Genomic DNA, 20,671 nt, shown 5'->3' on the forward strand with positions numbered 1-20,671 from the left:
AAAAAAGTCCTTCTAAATGGTTTTTCTGTTTGTTTGAATATATCATTTATGTTAGCTGAGTAACTAGGACAATTACAAATATCATCTAGTTAATATTGTAGGTATAATTTTTATCTGTTGATCAAATTTGATAAATTCTAAATTTCTTGAAATGGAAGTGGTTCCTCGATATGAATATGAGGTTATTATTCCACCGGAAGGTGGTTACGTTTCTCTTGAATCAAATGTATACAATCTGAATAATATTCATAAACCAATTACTGACGATCAGTATGGTGTATTTTTCATTGATCCAACTACAAACAATACAATTAATTCACACGGGCGTTTTAGAGAAGAAAGCATCCATGAAACACCAGACACAACGACAAAAATCGACCATACATCTCTACATCAACACGCAGATATTTGTAATATCACTTCTATCACACTGCCCGCTCCTTTTCAATACTTAGAGCCTACTCAACAATGTAGCACAAGCTTTCATCATCATTGTCTTCCTCTTCAATTAAAGTATTTCCATTCTCTAAGGAACTTTACAATACTAAGCCAAATTGGCGTTGGACAATTTAGTAGTGTCTATCGTGCTGAGTGCAATCAACCTTTTGGTCTTAATGTAGCCCTTAAAGTTATCAAGGTATGTAAACTGCCCCGGGCGTTGATATTGCATAGTGGTTAATTACCACTCTTTTCAAGGAAATGTGCTTTTGGATAGTTGTTATCATTGTAGCACATAATTTTCTGTGTCATGCTTTGTATGCATTTTCTAAATGTGGTAACCTTCGTTAACTGGTTTGGTATATCTTTGACTAAGCTTGCGATTATGACTTCAACTTTGAGTTCATCGAAATATTTCTTATTTCTATCTCTGTTGTAATCTTATAAACAGGACTTGCTTACGCTATCATTTATCTTTGATAATCATACTTTTTTGAAATATTTTGAACTACAGGTGAAGTTTCTGTAAAACAAAGTTAGCTATATGCATAAAAGCTCTATATCTCGAATACGTAGTGCACCAACTCAAAGACATAGTGGAGTAAATCTTGATGGATTATCAGCATACTCTACTTTGTCCAACTACGAAGTGCAAGGGTCTATTGGACAAGGCCAGTTTTCAACCGTATGGCAAGCTTTTCACACTCCGTCTCGTCAGACAGTTGCTATGAAAAAAATTAAGGTTAATCCAGTTTTCTGTGACTGTCGTCCACATTTGTTGTCCACCAAACAGATGTTGTGTATGTCGATTTAGATTTGATTATTTGCATGCAAATCAAATACTGTATTACTTCGTATTTAAATGTCAAAAACTAGGCAATTATAATTTGGTTTATTCCTAACCCCAGTTATCATAGGTTTCGCGTCTTTTACTGACCTTGTTTTCCGTAAAACTCATAAGTGTTTGAGCGATTTGTTTGGTCTGTCACATAAAACTCAACTTTAAAACAAAGAAATATCCATAAGAAGAGTGAAATTTATCAACTCCTATATGGAGAATAAAATAGGTGTTTATTCAGCTTTTCAGTGCATATACACATATATTTGTATTTTTGTTTGCTTATGACGCATATGTACTTGTATTAAGAGAATCAACGAGATTTCGTGAGGTTTTTATAGTTTAACCTGATGTAAAACAAATGTATTCCGTCCATGTATGCTTACAGAAAAACTCACTACGTTCATCTTTGTGCTAGTTTGTTAATCCTCTATCAATCTTTAGTTTCAAACTTTTAGAGGGCGGTATTGTGCTCATCACTCAAAACGTTCGTTCGGTTGTAAATCTTACATTTAACTAACAAATATTGGATGTTAAGTTCCCTTTATTAAGTCACTTATGAAACTAACTATATAAACAATATGATTATGTTGCCACATCATTTCAAATTTGAGGACAGCCAATAGCTACTGTAAGGTGAATAAATCTGGTATCACTTTCACGATCGAAATTTGAACTTTATGTACTCTATTGTTTTGCCAGAATGTTGAGTGTCTCACATATGACGGAATTCACGAGCCAGTTCCAAAAATACCATAGTAGCTACAAGTGAACCAGAGCTTGAAGACGGGAAAAAATCATAAACGCACTTAAATATATTGTATTAGGGTTATGAATGAAGCAACAGTTGTGAAAAGTATCGTTGTTTCATACACCACATTGATTTCAACAATTAAACGAATGCACAGGATATTTGCGGGATAGGGGATTGTGGCTAGAACTGAGAGAAAGAAATCCCAACATCCTAAATTGGGTTGAAACAGCTTGATGAACTTGTAAAACATTTAATCGCTGGTATCATTCAAATATAACTTTTACGCTCAATGTATCCGATATCCTCGATGCTCAACCTCCGTCAAAATATATATTTACGGTCTGACGAATATGGTGACCTTCAGAATACTAAGGATTACTTAGTGAACGCTGTGTATATGAAGATTAAAATCGGATCCAGTAATTAAGTTGAATGTTTTCTATTTTTCACAAATTTTGGAGACTTCACTACTATATATACCTCTGCTCCTTGCTTGTTAACTGTGAAAGATGAGTTACATTCATGGCATTTATTTGGTCGATGGTAAAAAATTTTCTCGTCATGTTACTGCGCTTAGAAACTTAGATCGATACATTTAAGTGTCAGTTTCAATGTTGTAATAGAACTAAATGAAAACACAAATTCAAAATTTATCATGTTTAGCGAACCTAAAGTAAATACATTTATGCTTTATTTCGGTACTGGGATAAGAATTTTTAGAAGCTCGAAACCCTACTATACAATGTTAACATCCTTATATAACGACGGCTTACAAGCGTTTCCTGTAAATTCGACATCCATTTAATGGTAACTGAGCATATATATGATGCTGCTGTGTAAAAATGTTAATCTCTCAATAAAGCATTACACATGGCTGAAAGTTTATCTCCTCTTTAACGCAGATGAATAGCTATTTGGTCTTCTTCATAAACTTGACAATGCTGAAAGAAATGACAAACAAGTTACTCCTTCACTTTTTCTATAAACACTGAATAATATTTGCTTTTTCAGAAAGAGTGGGAACAGGAAATTGGGCAGAACAGCATAAATTCATTGTATTTCGTTAGATTTTCATTGGCTGCTTTCATTCTATCATACTGTTGAATCAGAATTATCACAAAGTTGACATACTTATAACAAGGAAATTAGACAAATGTGAACATCTATCATCATGATGAATTGGCGATCCAGATAAATGTGATGAGATTGAAGAAGCATAAAGAGTGTTGTAAATAAATATAATATGTGAGAGAAGATTCTGGAATATCAGCTACAGTAACAAGAGATCGAGTTGAACTAAACATAGGTTTGTTGTCTACTGTGATTTACCTAAGCCTATTTCCTCTAGTTTTCATATATTTCTCGATAAGTTTCTGCAAACATTCGTTGTTCGTCGGACATTCCTTTGTCGTTCGTCAGGTCTGTTTCTAGTGTATCAGTGGTACATCTTTGTTCTGCTCCATTGAATAACATTTTAATAAGTGGCTTTTGGTAACTAATATGAAAAAGTATTAAATCGCAAATAAACCCCATTCCATGTATTTTTTTCGATAATCTGCCCGTCCAATTGTTCCATTCACTCTGTATTCTATAGCGAAATCGAGAAAATGGGACTTATCAACCTATTCATGTTCCATTATAAACCGGATATTTTTATGAGAATCGTTGGATAAGTTTAGAATGTGTTTTGCTTGTTATTGATCATTACATACAATGAAAGTGTCATTGACATACTGCACATTATACGCCATATCATCAATCGGTGAACATGAATGCATATATTAGAACAGGACCTAGTGGACTTGCGATTATTACACTGTAAACTTGACGGCATATGTTGTTGTCGATTCGAAAGTGAACCTCTTACATGCACATAATAAACATTTATTTGAGTTCGGACACTAATAAAGGTAGAAGTTTAGGTTGCTAGCAAATTATGACGGTGGTTTCAGAAAGTAGTATTTCGGTAAGCAAGAATGTTACATTAGGAAAAACTATTGACTTACCAGCATTGTTTATATACTTAACACAGTCAATAAACTAAAGATGGGTTTTCAGTGTATAAGTAATTAACTGATTAATCCCGACTTAGGTTGCTCCTAATTAATGTCAATTTGTGCTCATTTACTTTATTATGAGGTCACTTGATATTTTTAGCTGTGTGATCTCTTGTTACCGTAGCTGATATTCCAGAATCTTCTCTCACATATTATATTTATTTACAACACTCTTTATGCTTCTTCAATCTCATCACATTTATCTGGATCGCCAATTCATCATGATGATAGATGTCCACATTTGTCTAATTTCCTTGTTATAAGTATGTCAACTTTGTGATAATTCTGATTCAACAGTATGATAGAATGAAAGCAGCCAATGAAAATCTAACGAAATACAATGAATTTATGCTGTTCTGCCCAATTTTCTGTTCTTGCTCTTTTCAAACTAGTCAAGGGATTAAGTGTATGATTTTAGTTTTCCCCTGAATTCAAACACAGGTTTTATTCTTGTACTTTCGAAGATTTTAATAAGTTCCTTCTGTTCCTGGTTTTTTCGGTAAAACAAACACGCATAAATTTAAACCAAGAATTTTCGTTAATTAACTTATTTTGTTTAAACGGCGTATGTTTTAGTGGATTAAACAGGGAATCGATAGCGAAACTACCTTCATCTATATAGTTGTGAGGTCTTATATATGATTACCGAAATTTCGGAGATAAACCTTGATTGTATGTCCAATATCTGACTGCGTATTGTCGATGTTACACTAATAATTTAGTTTGCTTTTATCAGTATGAAATCATTATCTAGATAAAGGCAGTGTTACTTGTGTTTACGTTTTGAAAGTTTTTGTTCTGAAAATATGATATAGCCTCAATACCTAATGGCTGCACTATGGATTACTCAATGTAGGACATTCGGCTGATGTTTGAAAGTGGTTAGGAAGCTTTCAATTTATTGCTAGTGTGACTGAATAAATAAAATGACTTGCCTATTACACAAATTTGTGTATTTTAGACTTCAGACCTTACGACAATATTTATATAAACCTGTTGACAGAACTATGCTTAACAGAACACCATAATGTCATACTGCTTAAGTTTGATAAGCTAAAACTTCATATCTGATTAGTATAGTCAGTTGACAGTTATGAAAATAACATGAATGTATCAGCATCCAGGATTTAAACACAACAACCAGCTAGTTTTTCACCAAAAACATTATGTTAGTTTAAGAGATTTTAGATCATCTTTACTGGAAATTAAAAGTTTCATATCTATTTCTAAGAAAGGTCAGCATATTCCCACTAGTTATGTTGTAACTAATTTTAAACTTCTCAATGAATTATTCATATGACAGTTTTAAAACAAAATTTTTACTTGCAGATATCTTCTTTCATCTTAAGAAAGTTAGATTTTTGTTTATAATAAATTTAATACAAAATTTTGATTTGCTTGTTTCTAGTTTGATGAGAGTTGAGAACGTTTCTTATAATTGCGGTCTTAATAAAAGGCTTCGTTTGTAATACTATTTCCGATAAATCTATCTGTTACTCCTCCCGGCATTATTATTATTATTACATTTATTGAAGTCTCTTTTATGTTTATATGCTTATCATGTATCTGGAATTGCTTGTACTTAATAATTTTCATTGCTTATAATATTCTACTTGTGTCAATGATATTTTGTAAATAAGGATACTTATATAGTCACTAAATATATATATTTTTTATTTATGACTTTGTTGAGTCAACTTCTTGTTTGATATTCTTTCTACAGATATTTGAAATGGTCGATGCTAAAGCACGTCAAGATTGCATAAAAGAGATAGACCTATTGAAAGTGAGTTACGATTGTCTTTTATGCATTTTATTGAGCGAAAAAGTAAAATTCTGTTTTATTTTATGAAAGCATTACTTTTTCACTTAGTCGCATATCGTCACTCAATATAACTCTCATCTGATTCCCATTCAGCATGACGCTGTTTTATGTAAATGTCAAACTTAGGTGAACCTCTTGTACAAATATGGTAATCTAATACAATTCTTCCACCTTACATAAAATCGACTTTAACTTCCAGAAAATTAAATATTTTTATCTAATGCAATAGTTTTATTTTTGAACATACTAGTTATTATGACTTTATACTACTTATGTTTGATAGTAGTAATAACATGCGAAATGAAAATATCACTGATGAAAAGTAGTTTCGCCTAATTTATCCAGAAAAACTGATTTCAAATTCATATATCTATATGAATTCCTCATTAATATTCTGTCTGTTTGTAAGGAATATTATCTACATTGATCATTTATAATCCTTCAATCAATTATTTATATTAGTAATATTGAATTATTGTTCTCATAGTGATTAAGTTAATAAATGTTTGTATTTGTTTGTTTATTCAATTCAAAACAACAAGATTAGAGAAAAAAATTACATTATGTAAAACACCCAATAGAATTATAAATAAATCTTATTACCTATTCAAAACATCTTTAAACTGTTAAATTTTTTTAGAAGATTTACCTAGAGATATAGAATATGTTTACTGATGTCATTCAAATTTAACGGGTAAACTGTTCAAACTTCTGTAACTCATTTCAATAATAATAATATTTTGATTTGGAAATAGGTAAATTGGATTAAACAAGGTTGGTGTATCTAAATGCTTCTCAGTTGTATATTTCGGTCATGGATTCTTTTTATAGAGGGTATATTTGCATATGAAGGCCTAATACATTTTTAAATGATTCAAAGAAAAATATATTGTGGTTTGCACCCCTTATATACACATAAGTAGTATATAATGATACTCAGGAATAGAATATATTTCAGTAGAAGATTGAGTAGGAAAGAACGGGAACAGAAAGCAATTGGTATGAAAATGCAGGAACAATGAAATCTGAGGGGATGGACTGATATTTGCAAAATGAACAGTCAAGTTTGAGACAATTGATTGATATATTGCAAATTAAGTATTCACTGAATAGTTTTCAGATTTTAGTGAGATGTTCTGTAATTTTGTGTCCAAATATATTCGGTTGTCCCCACTCGTGTTCTTGTTTACTACAATATGACTTAAATGGCTGAATAGAAATTTGATTATTCTTTTCTCTATGTTTCACCATAAGTGACTAGAAGTATTTAAAATAAAACCAACTTGTTCATTATAACCAAAAATGAGTATTGGCTAGCAGTGGAATCCAGGACGCAGGTTTCGTCCTATTTGAAACTCGTCAGCTGGATGTGCCTGCATCTCAGAGTTGATGTTCACTCTGGGAATCGAACCCAGTACCACTCGCTTCAAACGCCATCGCGTTATTCACTTAGCTACTGAGTCTTGATAACCACTTGTTTGTGCAATGGGGTGAAGTTTAATTCACTTGGTATTGTTTTGCTTGAATCTTCCCATTGATGTTTAGGACTCCAATTGATCTGTCTCTCATTGGCATATGTACATGCTGTACGTATTGCCCCGATGTTGCCTTAACTTGTTTATTGAGTAAGTTTCTTCTCTTAGAAATAAATGGAAGTAATATTTATTAAGCACTTCTAGTTACTATAAATCACCCACTCATTTTATTTGATATATACTTTATTATTTAATGGATTATTTATTTAGAGATTAGATCATCCAAATGTCATTCGTTATTTGGCATCTTTTGTGGAGAATAATGAATTAATTATTGTTTTGGAACTTGCAGATGCGGGTGACCTATCTCACATGATTAAGGTAATTAAAATTTTTATTACAAATTATTGATTTTAATATTTAGCTTCATTATTGATTGATGATTAAAATCATGAATAGGCGTAAACACTTTTTCATTAGGATACTAGAAAAATACCCTTAGAATAACAGAGAGTACTAAATGTTGCTTCCAATACTAGAAATTAAACAATTATTCCGATTGTTTCGGAGCTCTTCATTAATAGGCATTATGTTCCATGTAATTAACTTTTTCCATTAATTCTTAACTTCAAGTTTCAGTTTTTCTTCTTCTTAAGGGAACTAGATTAAAAGTAATTGAACTGATGGAACATACTGTCATTTACTAGATATGTTGAGCGTAACTGTTTATATTAAAATATTTCCAAGCCTTTTGATCCAGAATGATTTATAGATTGTCAAGGTTTTATTAAAATCTCCTTAGAAGATTATTATAATAATAAATACTTGATTGACCAAGTTCAAATACATCTCTTCAATGAGGGTTTCATGATGCTGACTAACGTATATCATTTATGATGTACACTGTTTTTAGATCGCTCTACTTCTTTTGATAAAACAATTTAAGCTACTATTTTCTGTTAAGTCGTTCAAAGTTGATGATACAAATTGGTGTTCAGATTTTTGTTGGTTCACAAATAAAATGTTATGTACAAAACCGATAACCGGCTTGTAGTCTATGTGATACTGTTGTCCAAATTATTGGAATAAGTTAATTATTTTACAAATAAAAAAGACTGAATCATTATAATAATTAACTTATAAGAAACAATTCAGACAAATTATATATTGGTTCATATGTGTAATCTTGGTTTTGGTAGGCACGTATTGATCTACCAAACTAACACATTGAATGATTTAAGTTTGAATAACCGAAAACCTTTGATTTTTATTAAGATAACAATTACCCTCTACTCAAAGTTTTAGTTTAACAGAAGCTTCTTTAAAGTTATACTACTCATTTATCAATAATCGTGAATATTCATTGTTTAAGTAGATGTCATTCTAAATTAATGTGACACTATTGTTGTTGAGTCAGTTTGTTTTGTCTTGAACGATCAATGGTTATAGAAATTTCAAGTTCAAGACATTGATTTCAATAGAATGTACTAGATGTCAGACATTTTTTGTCTTATCATCCTTTCAATCAATTATTTCAAAACATCATACATATTACTAATAAAACAAATATTTTATATTTTCATAATGAATTCTCCTTTTCTAAGCATTTTAGAAAGAAAAAGCGATTAATTCCTGAAAAAGCTATTTGGAAGTATTTCGTTCAGATTAGTAGTGGATTGGAGCATATGCATTCGAAACGTATCATGCACCGAGGTAATATATATATACTTATTTATTCATCCAGCTGATTTTTTACGTTACTTATTATGGGTAAATCTAGAACCTGACAAGCTGGTTAGACGATAAATTTAGTTTTATAGATGCAACATTTTAAGTTCATAAATATTAAAACAACGTAGAAGGACTTAAACCTCACTCATCGATTTAGCTGTTTCTTAATTTGAGTAGTTAGTTTTAGTCTCTTAAAGTGTTGAGAAACACTATAACTTACAATCTATTTCGTACAGCTAAACATTCGTTTATTCATCAATCTGCTCTTCCCTAATTTATTCACTTTAATTTTATAGATTATTCGATTGCTCGACTTCCAAAAAGATTTCATTTGGGTAAGAAAGGATTTCGGGTATTTTTATCATCTCCTTGGCGTCAACTCATCTAATTATATTCATTCTAAACATAGAGATTAGCGTTACTGAATTCAACTTGTCTTTGGTTTTCATTCCTTTGTATTGTCAGTCACTTTTAGTGATTCGACAATGAAACAAAGATTCGAGCAATCTGGTAATATGACATATAAGAAACCGTTAAAAAATATTGAATCCATTTTGTTGTCAGCTTGAATACCAAATAAGCGTTACAACGTTAATCCTAATTTTTTTAGTTTGAAACATAAGATTTGGTTATGAGGATATTTATAGACTTCAGTATAGGGGTTTGTGGAGATTGTAGTATTTCAACAGTTGAATCCATGATCTTGCTTATACTCTTGCTACCTCTACCAGTACGGGATTGAATCGATAACTGCATCTCCGTGCTAATGTGGCATGACAACTCGAACTGATGTACGTACGTACGAAGTTCCACATTGTTACTGACTGACTTTATCCATTATCTTAGGTGGATAATTGTCTCACGACCCGACACAGATTGAACTCCACTAGCCATGGCTTTTCACTAGGACTCCAGGAAATTCATGTTGAAGCTGGTCATTAGTGATCACATGATTATTATCAGTATGGGGATTTGTGGAGATTATAGTATTTTCACAGTTGAATTCACGAGTCGATCTAAGCTAGACTTGTTTAAATTATACAGAACGATGATTTAAGGACTATTTTTGTATCTGGTCTACTTTAAAAATGTCAAAAAGATGAGAGATGTAGTTAACAAATATAGTTTGCCAGTTGTCAGACGTTCCAGCCTGCGTGAGAAGGTGACGGTGTATAATAATTTGATTAGTGAATAGACATATAAATTTTTTACCTTACTAACTGTGTACTTCTAACTTATTATCAAAACATTTATTATGGTCATAACAAAAAAGACTACATCAATTAATGTCCCCTAGTTACTAATGTTTCTTCTATATCCTTCAACTATACAGTGCTTGAATCGAAACCTATTTTATCTTTTGTTTTCAGAATTAAAGTATTCTTCAGTCACAGTTGTTTACCAACTTTTTTTTCTTTTATTATTTGCATAACAATGTTTATATTATCCTTTCAATTTCGTTACACAATTCTCTATATAATATGCGATATAACTGAAGTGTAAGAAATAACATCGTATCTAATCAATTGAATGAGGTCATTTTTGTAGTACAAGGATGTTTACACGTTGCTTTGGTAACCACACATCGTCGGTATTGATAATAAATAATATCATACTAATTAAAATAATGAATTAACATAACCCGATTTTCCCAAGAAAACAACAAATAAGTAAACAAACAAAAAAAGGAAACATATGATAGTAAATTAAATTTGCTAATGTACAATTTCATTTTATCTTGAAAAAAACTAGTTCATTGGTATTTTCAATAGTTGAGATCATGAGTTGATTGAAGCTAAACCACTATGGAAAACCAGGAAACGCTGGATGGCCTTTTCGTCCTCAACAGTGCGTATCCAAGACTTTGCCTCGCGAGGGTGGTCTAGCTTCAATTGACTCATGATCTCAACTATTGAAATTACTACAATCTCCACAAAACCCCTTCTAATACTAATCAATGGTTTTGATTTGATTCACATAGTATTTCCATCAGATAAAAATTGGGAAAAGAAAAAAACAATGTAAGACAGAATTGATATTTCTGAAAAAAAATTAAAAATGATAACAGGAATTCTTGTAGAAATCATTTTGTCAAGAGGATTGAATTAAACATTTTGCTTATTGACTTGGAAATGATTCATGAAATCAGCACAACAAAGTCTTTAGAAACTTTATTAAATCCATGCTATTAGATTTCAATGTATTCAGAATACTTGTATAATAATTCAGTTTATTTATACAATGACGTTTACTTACATTGAATATAATTTGTTGTATATCTTTATTAGATATCAAGCCTGCCAATGTATTTATCAATGTTAAGGGTCAGGTGAAACTAGGAGATCTTGGATTGGGAAGATATTTTAGTTCAAAGACTATAGCAGCTCACTCCTTAGGTAAGTCATTTTTATCCCTTTTATTCTTGTTAAGAATTTCAACAAATCTTTGACTTTGTACACGAAGTATAAAAGATCTGATGATCGACATCGAAAATATAGTTTGGATTGTTTCCGGGATATTATTAAATATTACAGTAGTACATTTGATTGTATTTTAGGGTTATTAACACCATAAGATCGGCATTAGTGAAAGCTAAAGAGATCAACTGTCATGATTGTAATGCAGCTTATGTAAGAGAAACATCCAAATAATTGAATGTTTACTGGGCCCTCGTATATCTGACTCCAATTTGGATCGTGTGATTATCGTTATCGACTTTTACATATTGCCAATCCTCGTATATAATCATCAACTTAAATCACGTTAGTGAACAAGGGAACTGAATAACTCAAATACAAGTAAGGAGTTTTGATTACGTATATTTTGTACAATCGTTGATCCAGAAAAACCAATTGGAGAAACGAAGAGAAGAAAGCGAAGCGAAATGACGCGTAGTGGCATGTCAGCCAACTCGCTTTAATCAAGCGTTACTAAATATTTAGTCGAATTGAAGTAAGGCGAGGCGAATAATTAACAAGGTCAAAATGTAACTCAAGAAGAATGAATGAACTGGTTTGTCCAGAAGCTAGAACAACCCTTGTGGGCTTGACATCGGACAAGACACTACAAATATGAGGTTGAAGGAACACAAAAAATGTTTGAAAAATGTTCCCAAATCCTCGGTTGACATAAAGAAACTTGACAATAGGTCGACGATAACGTTACACGAGTTAGAAACAGGACACAAGATCACTTTCGAAGGAACCAAAATACTTCAGAAACGGTTGGACACACATAAAGAAAGATTTACAGTAGAAGATATGGGCTAATCAAGGTGGTATTCAACTAGTTACCACTTGGCAAATGTTCATTAACAAGCATTTGGACCCTTTCTCTATCCAACCTATTTATTTCACACACGTCGTTAATCTGACAGAAATTAATCTGGAATATTTTAGCACTACAATTATGTATTTGATGTTTTTGTCATTTCACATTCACATCGACAGTTCAGAAATAATTTCAACTTCCAGCTTTCCTCTATACATCATATAAAAACAAATTAACACCTAATGTCATCTATTAATAACTCAATCTCACAAATAAACATTATCATTCATTCATTTATCTTCACATCGTGAACTTTTCACATGATTCGCATATCACTGACTCATTTTATCCTATTTACTAGTCAATATCTGAATATGATTGGATAAGTACAGTAAAGATTTGATTTGATCGTTAACCATTATATATTTATTTGCTGATTTTAATTATTAATCTGAAGAATTATAGACAAGATTACTAAACTAAACGTCGGAATTATTTCAGTCGCTGAGATTATTTCTCTTGTGACGTACGGTGTCCGAAGTCTGATACTGATACTCAATGCCTACTCGAGTGAGAACATAAGAGTGAACGAGAAGGTGTATCGGGCTACAGGATGAAATGCACAAATACCCATTCATATATATACAACTCCATCCTTAGGAAATTAACCCAATGACCCTAGTGAAATTCACTTAACTTTTAGGTAACTTCTGGTTGTCATCGACTGACCTTTTGCTACTTCTGATTAGTTCGCCATATCGATTTCAAATACAATTTTCACATATAACGTCTTCTCTATACTCGGCGTTCAATTTCTGTCAAACTATTCTTTCTAATATTGACTAATATTTGTGTAAATGATTATATTGTTGTTTTGCAATTAACTATATTTGAGATTATGTTAATAGTTTAATATTCCGGAAGCCAGTTTATATTCAAGATTTCATGTCATAATCAGCAAGAAGACATCGTGTTTAATAATTGTATCCCAAGTCTTTTTAATACAAAAGAGTGAATATCAACTCTGAGATGCAGATACATCCATCTGACGAATCCCGAATAGGACGAAACATAAGTCCTGGATTCCACTACTAGCCACTATCCATCTTTGCTTATAATGCCTGTAAATTAAGGCAATATCGAGGCAATCGATACAGGATGCACATATACCAATAAGAGACGGATCACTTGCAGTCCTAAACATCAATGTGAAGAACCAAGTAAAACAATACCAAGTGAATCAACAGAAACTTAGTTGAAAACGAAAATATTTTGCCTAATAGTATTAATGAATGATAGCCCATTATGTACAAAGCTCTTATTTTACAATTTTCTAAGATAACAGAATAATCTTAACAGTCAAAATTCATTATTTTCATGTTAACATCTTAAGAACACATCGTTTACTGCATTACGACTCAACAGTGTAGTGTTCTATTATGATAATATTTCATTATTTTGTTACTAATTAGGCTTTATAAATGCATCAATCATTCTATAAATCTTAATTAATTAAAATCCGACTTGAAATTTACATTCTACTTTACTAGCAGTGAATATATATAAATCATAGAATTCTCAGTACTCTGTATATATATATGATTATGTCTGTTTTTTCTGAAGGTTGGGGTGGGGCATGTTTAGAAAACATTTATTCTTATAAAAATACAACGAAATTCTCTATATTTTAGTAGTTTTTTTCCCTATTTCTCTTTCATTACTACCTTCTAATTTTCATTCTAAAGAATGCAGATAATTATTAGGTTGAGTCAATGAAGCATACAACTTTGAATATTATATTACTACTTATAAATTATTAAGTAGTCTACAATCCTTCACTGAATTCATATCATTTACAATTCTTTAATTATAATTGTTAGCTTCAAAGTTTAAAGTGAATCTATGAAATGAAATTTTCAACTCTACAAACTGTATTGAGAATAAAAATAACCCAAACAACTTACTATACTAAAATCAAGAGATTTTTACTTTTAAACTCATTAAAGCTATTAGTGTAGTGAATGAGAGCATAAATAGGGGACAATCGAGAATCATACAGTAAATACTTAATTTACAAAATATCAATCAATTGTCTCAAACTTGACTATTCTTTTTTTGTAAATATCAGTCAATCGTCTCAGACTTCATTGTTTCTGCATTTTCATACCAATTGCTTTCTGTTCCCGTTCTTTCCTTTTTCGACCTTCTGCTGCCAGACATTCTAATCTTGACTATCGTTGCATATTACTCATATTAATATAAGTAGCACACATCAAACTAGTATATTGCTTACTTCTCTAGGAAATTTTAAAAAATCAATTAAGTTAGATGTAGTAACATAGATTGATAGATTATGTATTCATTAGGGATTACTTACAATCATCTAAAATAAAATAAGCGAAATGGAAACTAATTGCTTGCATAAATTTTGTTACTGATATTTCTTTTTCGTTGATGCAAGTATTGTATTGTATTGTATCCTCACTAAGATATTGGTACAAGGAAGCACCAAATAGAAATGCGCCACACAAATCTCATTTGATTTGTGTGAGGGCTATGATACTGCCTGGGTGCTCAAAATGAGGTAGGTGGTTTTCTTAGGGGGCCACACCCGGAGCCTTCGACCTGAAGGTCTAGTCCACAAGGCAGTGGAGCGACGTTAGGAAATGCAGGCCCATGGTAGCCGGTGACCAAGAAATTGGTTCATATGCCATTTGCTCCTTCAGGATCCTGGAGCCCATATGCACCATTGGTTCGGAATCAGGGATTTCCAAATCCTCAAGTAGACTCTCCATGTCCACCAACCTGGTTAAATTGCCGGACATTCGCTTTTCGTCCACTCAATTTCGTGAATAACACCCCCGCCACGAGAAGTCAGTGAGTAGGACTTCCCTGGCAGAGGCTATATACGCGTGGCTATGTGCGAGCACTTCGAGAGGGAGAGCGGACTCTCCCCACTCTCGGTCGTACCAGGGCATTTGGGGGGCACATAAAAATTCTTTGGTTTAAATTTTACAGAGAAATTCTTTTTTATTTGTTATTCTTGAAAGTATACGACTACAGAAAAAGATGATGCAATTAAACAAACCATTTTTATTTCAGTGGAAGAACCTTTAAACTTCATTAGGTCATTGAACATCTAAGTCGATTTGTAAACTACACTTTTATCATATCTTCAGTAATCATGAATGCACATTTTTGTATTAATGCCTATTTGTATCCAATACAAAGACGAAATTGTCTATATGATAAACTATGAGTAATGAAATATAAATAATTAAATTACAAACACTGAGGGTATTTCATATTTGAAACAGAAACGCTAAATGAATTAGTAACCGGTTTATCTCAAACCTAACTACTCATAATACAGATAAAAATAGATTAGTTCTGCTCATTGTGAATTAGTACGTGAAATTATGCTTGTTTATGCAGGAAATAACCATCAATTAAAGAAAATATAAAGTAGTTTTAAGCTGGTTTGTCTGTTTTTCTGTTGTAGTTGGTACACCTTATTACATGTCACCAGAACGAATACGTGAACAAGGTTATGATTTTGCATCAGATATATGGTCACTTGGATGTTTACTTTATGAAATGGCCGCATTACAATCACCGTTTTATGGTGACAAGATGAATTTATTTCGTTTGTGCCAAAAAATTGAACATGGTGATTACGCTCCATTACCTAAAGAAATTTATTCAGCTGAAGTTAGTTTATTTTGTTAATGCACTTTTATGTACTAGGCTATTGCTTTATAAGTAAGATCCTTTCTTAATGTGTGTATGGTACTTCAGATTATGATTCACTTAACGCTTGTAGATAAGTTCGTTGAGGACATACTCTACTCAGAAGGTTATTTTACACTAAAATTATTCAGTAATAAAGGTTTTTAATTTAAATTCAATAAGGAGTCAGATAATAGTAAGCAAATATATGCACTCTATTTTTACGTAAGGCTCTAGTTTCCCCATACTAGTTGCGGTAACTTTAGCAGTTTCTAGAAGAGGACATTCTAGAGAATGTGACAAATGATTCTGTTGCATTCCATATGTTAGAAAGGACTCCTAAGGGTTCGATTGGGCCCAGTATTAATTAATCGTAACTACCTAATGACTAATCAGTGTGATTTTATATCAACCACCATTTAATTAATGTCAGAAAGATTCCCAACGCTTTTATAGTTGTAAAATGGTTTTTGCCGAAAATTGACAGAACCTGGAGAGACGTTAGAAACAAGCTATTTTATCCACATTTGAGAATATCTAGAAGTGAGTAACTTCAAATTCTCCGGAAACTAAACCAAGAACATTCATGCTCCATCTAGTAGAATAAATTTAGAACAGTGACTAGCATTTAATAGTCATCAATTATATCAGTCATTGTTCTGAGATATTTGAAATGTATTTGACATTCTCCCACTAGACCACATGGAATTTTCCATAAGATTAAACGTTTGAATACTAGTAAATCAGGGATCTTGTAGAGACTGACTTAAAACTGTTTTCAATCTTACAATGTTTGAATCCAATATATTCTGATAATCATTAATTTAGATGATGCATACAATTATCTTAACATCAATAATACACGATGATATCAAAGTTAAAAGTAGTAGGCATCTTCATAAGATTCGATATAATTTACAAAAATTATAGTATATGTCAAAGCCTATTTCGTGAATTGAAAATATGAATTTCTTCGAAATGCACTGTTGAGTAAAGCTGTAATTCCAACTATTTTGCTGTTACCTTATTTATGAACAAATCGTCATTAGAGATAACTGTTAGCATAGATCGGAATGACTTGAATAAAAAACAATTGATAGTAAAAACTATCTGACATTTGAAAACTCAATAATACAAAGTATTGTGATGTCCGGTGTCCAGAATCTAATACTGTAACCTCAAGGAAACTGATGCTCCCCGACGGATTCGATCCCGTGTCACCCAGCTTCACAGTCAAAAGCGTTACCATTCAGCTATCCGGACCGCTGAGTGGTCAATGTCATGTATATCAGGTCCTTCTCAGTTCAAATCGAATTCTGTCGACCAAGGTGCAATGCGGCTACCTGTCTAAGTGATCAGTCACATGGTATGGTATGCTATGTGCTAGTCCCCCGACTGACTACTTGAGTGAGAACACACGAGTGAGCGAGAAATTGTATTGGACTACCGAATAAGATGAACGAATACTCATCCATATATATATATATATATATATATATATATATATATATATATCAATGAAGTGAGCTTGACCTTCATATCACTTCTGATTGCTAACGATTGACCTTTTCATTGAGTTACTTCTGATTGGCACTCTATATCACATAGTTTTTTTTATTTATTAACCTTTTATAAGCAAGTTAATTGTTTGATAATTTTAAGTTGTACATCTTTTTCTTAATTCATATCAAAACTATATTTTATCATTACAGCTTCGTGAATTAGTCACTGTATGTATACAAAAAGAACCAACGAATAGACCAACTATTACACATATTTATAATATAGCTAAAGAGATGCATGAATTACTTAATGGAAAGATTTCCACGTCTCCTTCATGTTCTCAACTTGATTGTCGACCATCTTCAGCTATTACAAAATAATTCTGTTCATCTTTATTTTCCTCTACATCGAATATATACAATTGATTAATTAAATTTATTGTCTTTCAATCTTTTCTTGAAGACCATATCAATAACACCTGAATATGAAGATGTTTCTTTTAAGACATAACACAAACAAAAGAATAAGATAAATTCACTTAAACTGCTGTCTAATACAGGAATGTATAATTGACAATTTATTTTTTAAATATTCTCATACTACTGAATTCAAAATAATATTGTGCTGATTCAAATTGAGTTTGTTTTTGTTTTTGTTTAGAAGAAACATTTTTTTTCTTGCCTTCTCCTTTTTTTTCTCTTTAATTATTTTGTATCATATCGTAGTAATTTTTAGTTTTGTATTGAAAAAAATAAAGAAAAAGAAAAGAAAAGAATAAATAACAACCGAGAACAATGAACTCATTTGAATAGTTTCTATTTACTTTTCATTAGAAATAGTTTATCATAAATGAGAAACTTGTTTTCACTTATGTAATCACATATCATTTATCAGTTATGTAACAAAACTTCCATTCATTCTTTCTATATTGTTTTGTTTTGTTTTAAGAGAATTTCATGAATTGATTGCCTCCATTATTATTATTCCATTACATTTTGTTAATATTAATTTCTGCTTTCATATTAGATTTAGATAAATAGAATTTTATTCTTTATAATTTATAAAATGAATTAATGTTTTCATTATGTAATTCATGTAATGTCATTGTAGCTTTATTAATAAAATGAAACAGTTTACTCAAATGAATAATGATACCCTCTATGAATATTGTTATCATAGTTTAAGAAATGAAATGGATTAAATATGTTTATATGAGGTGATAAAATAAGTTGAATAAGAAAGATTAGTTCAGCGAAGAGTTCTCTTTTCAGGGTGAATTCATTTTCAAAGCTGTACAATCGCAAATATACATATACTTATTTTTACAGGATGATAATAATATTGATAATAAACTTCTGTTATACATGGTGACAGTGAGGTTAAATAAACAAAGGTATTAAAATAAATAAAAAAAATTTTTAAACAAGGAAAGTTTAATAATCGTTTGATTGTTATTGGCTTAAGTATTCATCAAAAGATAGATATGGAAATTATCATTGGGAAAGGATGGCTCAGCATGATAAAATAAAATGTTGAAACAGAGATGAAATGTAATCGGAATGATCGTGGAAGTAAAAACAAACCAGTTGGTGGTAGAAGACTTAAAGGGAAGATGGAAGGTGAAGCAGATGGCTGTAAAGGAACAAGAGTATGAAAAAGAGAGAAAATTTTAATACATTAAGACCATGGTAGAAGAAGAGGTTGTACCAGTCTCTTTTGCACACACAATTCTGGTTTTTTCCAGATGTATGGCTATTGCTTCGGCAATGCAGAGAAGATGCAGTCTGATTGTCTTAGGAAGGCTTCTACTTACCTTGTAGATGACTTTGAACGCAGAGTCTGTCTTGATTGAATGACCTGTGTTCACATGGTGTTCGATTATAGAACTTCTTATTGAACCGTTGCCTCCTCTTTTGAGCCACGCCGGATAATGTTCTTGAATGCTTTTGAAAACTAACTTTTACATTGTAAATTGTTAATTTATGTGATATTGTACTTGTTATCATTTCAGAATAAACTGGATAGAAACTATAATTCATAAATAGAAAAACCAGTAATAATTTGAAAACTAGTCTTAAGAATATTTTAATTACAAAATATTAAAGGCTTCATAAATAAAACACTAAATAGTTGCTTTATTTATATATGACGTTGTAGTTAAGATGAAGCTAAAGCCTATTTTAATAGTCTAACAACATACAATCTATACATAATGGAAGCATCTTGTTTAAATACGTTATGTAAATAGCAAAAACTATATTAGAGATGATCAGATTAGATTCAGTTCGAAAACAGCATAGATTCATGAAAATTAAATTATTTTTTATTAAGTAATTTAAACGAAAGCAATTTTTTTTACTGAACCTAGAGACTATCGATTAACCTATTTCTCAATTACATGACATAGTTTGCAAAATATAGTTAATTTGTGGTGTGTGCTACTTATATTGACATAAGTAGTATATGATGTTACTCGTGAACAGAAGGTTTGGCAGCAGAGAGACAAGAGGATCAAACAGTAAAGAATGGAAACAGGATGCAACTTGTGTGAAAATACAAGAACAATGAAGTCTGAGTCATCTTGAGACAATTGGTGGACATTTTGCAAATTAAGCATTTACTTTATGATTGTTAGATTTTATTAAGAAGTCCTGTAATTTTGTGTCAAATACATTCGGTTGTCCCCACTAGTGTTCTATTCACTACAAATTCTTTATATTTCGATGCTTTATGTTTGACTACTTGTAATTTGAGAAATTTACTCGGTGAGATTATAATTTATGGACGACGTTTGAGTGATACTCGAGTGACCTTGAAAGTGTCCACCTAATAACTAGGACCAAATGAGTGTTATAAACCAGTGTGGGGAATTAGATATATGATTTAGAGTTGATGGTTAAGGTTAGGAATTAGATTTTCGGTTTTCATCACAAACTAATATCAGCTATAATGCCGAAATTCTATTTAACCAAACGAACGAGTGCATTTTGCGCCAAAATTCGAGACCTGTTATCTTATACCTGATTGGTTCGTCCATAAATTATAGTCTTG

At 31.4% G+C, this 20,671-nt stretch overlaps 1 protein-coding gene across 2 annotated transcripts; it reads left to right on the top strand.

Moving 5' to 3' along the window:
• Positions 1-61: 61 nt before the first annotated feature.
• On the top strand, positions 62-18,762 carry NEK7_1 (Serine/threonine-protein kinase Nek7; the record flags this gene model as incomplete). Of its 2 annotated transcripts, XM_051211579.1 has the most annotated exons (8): positions 62-637; positions 953-1,180; positions 5,811-5,873; positions 7,658-7,768; positions 8,992-9,100; positions 11,407-11,514; positions 15,891-16,099; positions 17,830-18,762. In XM_051211579.1, the coding sequence occupies 7 exons, from the start codon at positions 983-985 to the stop codon at positions 17,998-18,000; spliced, it is 969 nt and encodes a 322-aa protein (XP_051073271.1). In that variant the 3' UTR covers positions 18,001-18,762. The 2 variants fall into 2 exon arrangements, with proteins under 2 accessions (XP_051073271.1, XP_012801154.1); XM_012945700.3 differs by lacking the exon at positions 953-1,180 and having other exon boundaries at positions 152-637.
• Positions 18,763-20,671: the final 1,909 nt, after the last annotated feature.

Source organism: Schistosoma haematobium, chromosome 1 (genome assembly GCF_000699445.3).
Source record: "Schistosoma haematobium chromosome 1, whole genome shotgun sequence".
NCBI classification, from domain to species: domain Eukaryota; kingdom Metazoa; phylum Platyhelminthes; class Trematoda; order Strigeidida; family Schistosomatidae; genus Schistosoma; species Schistosoma haematobium.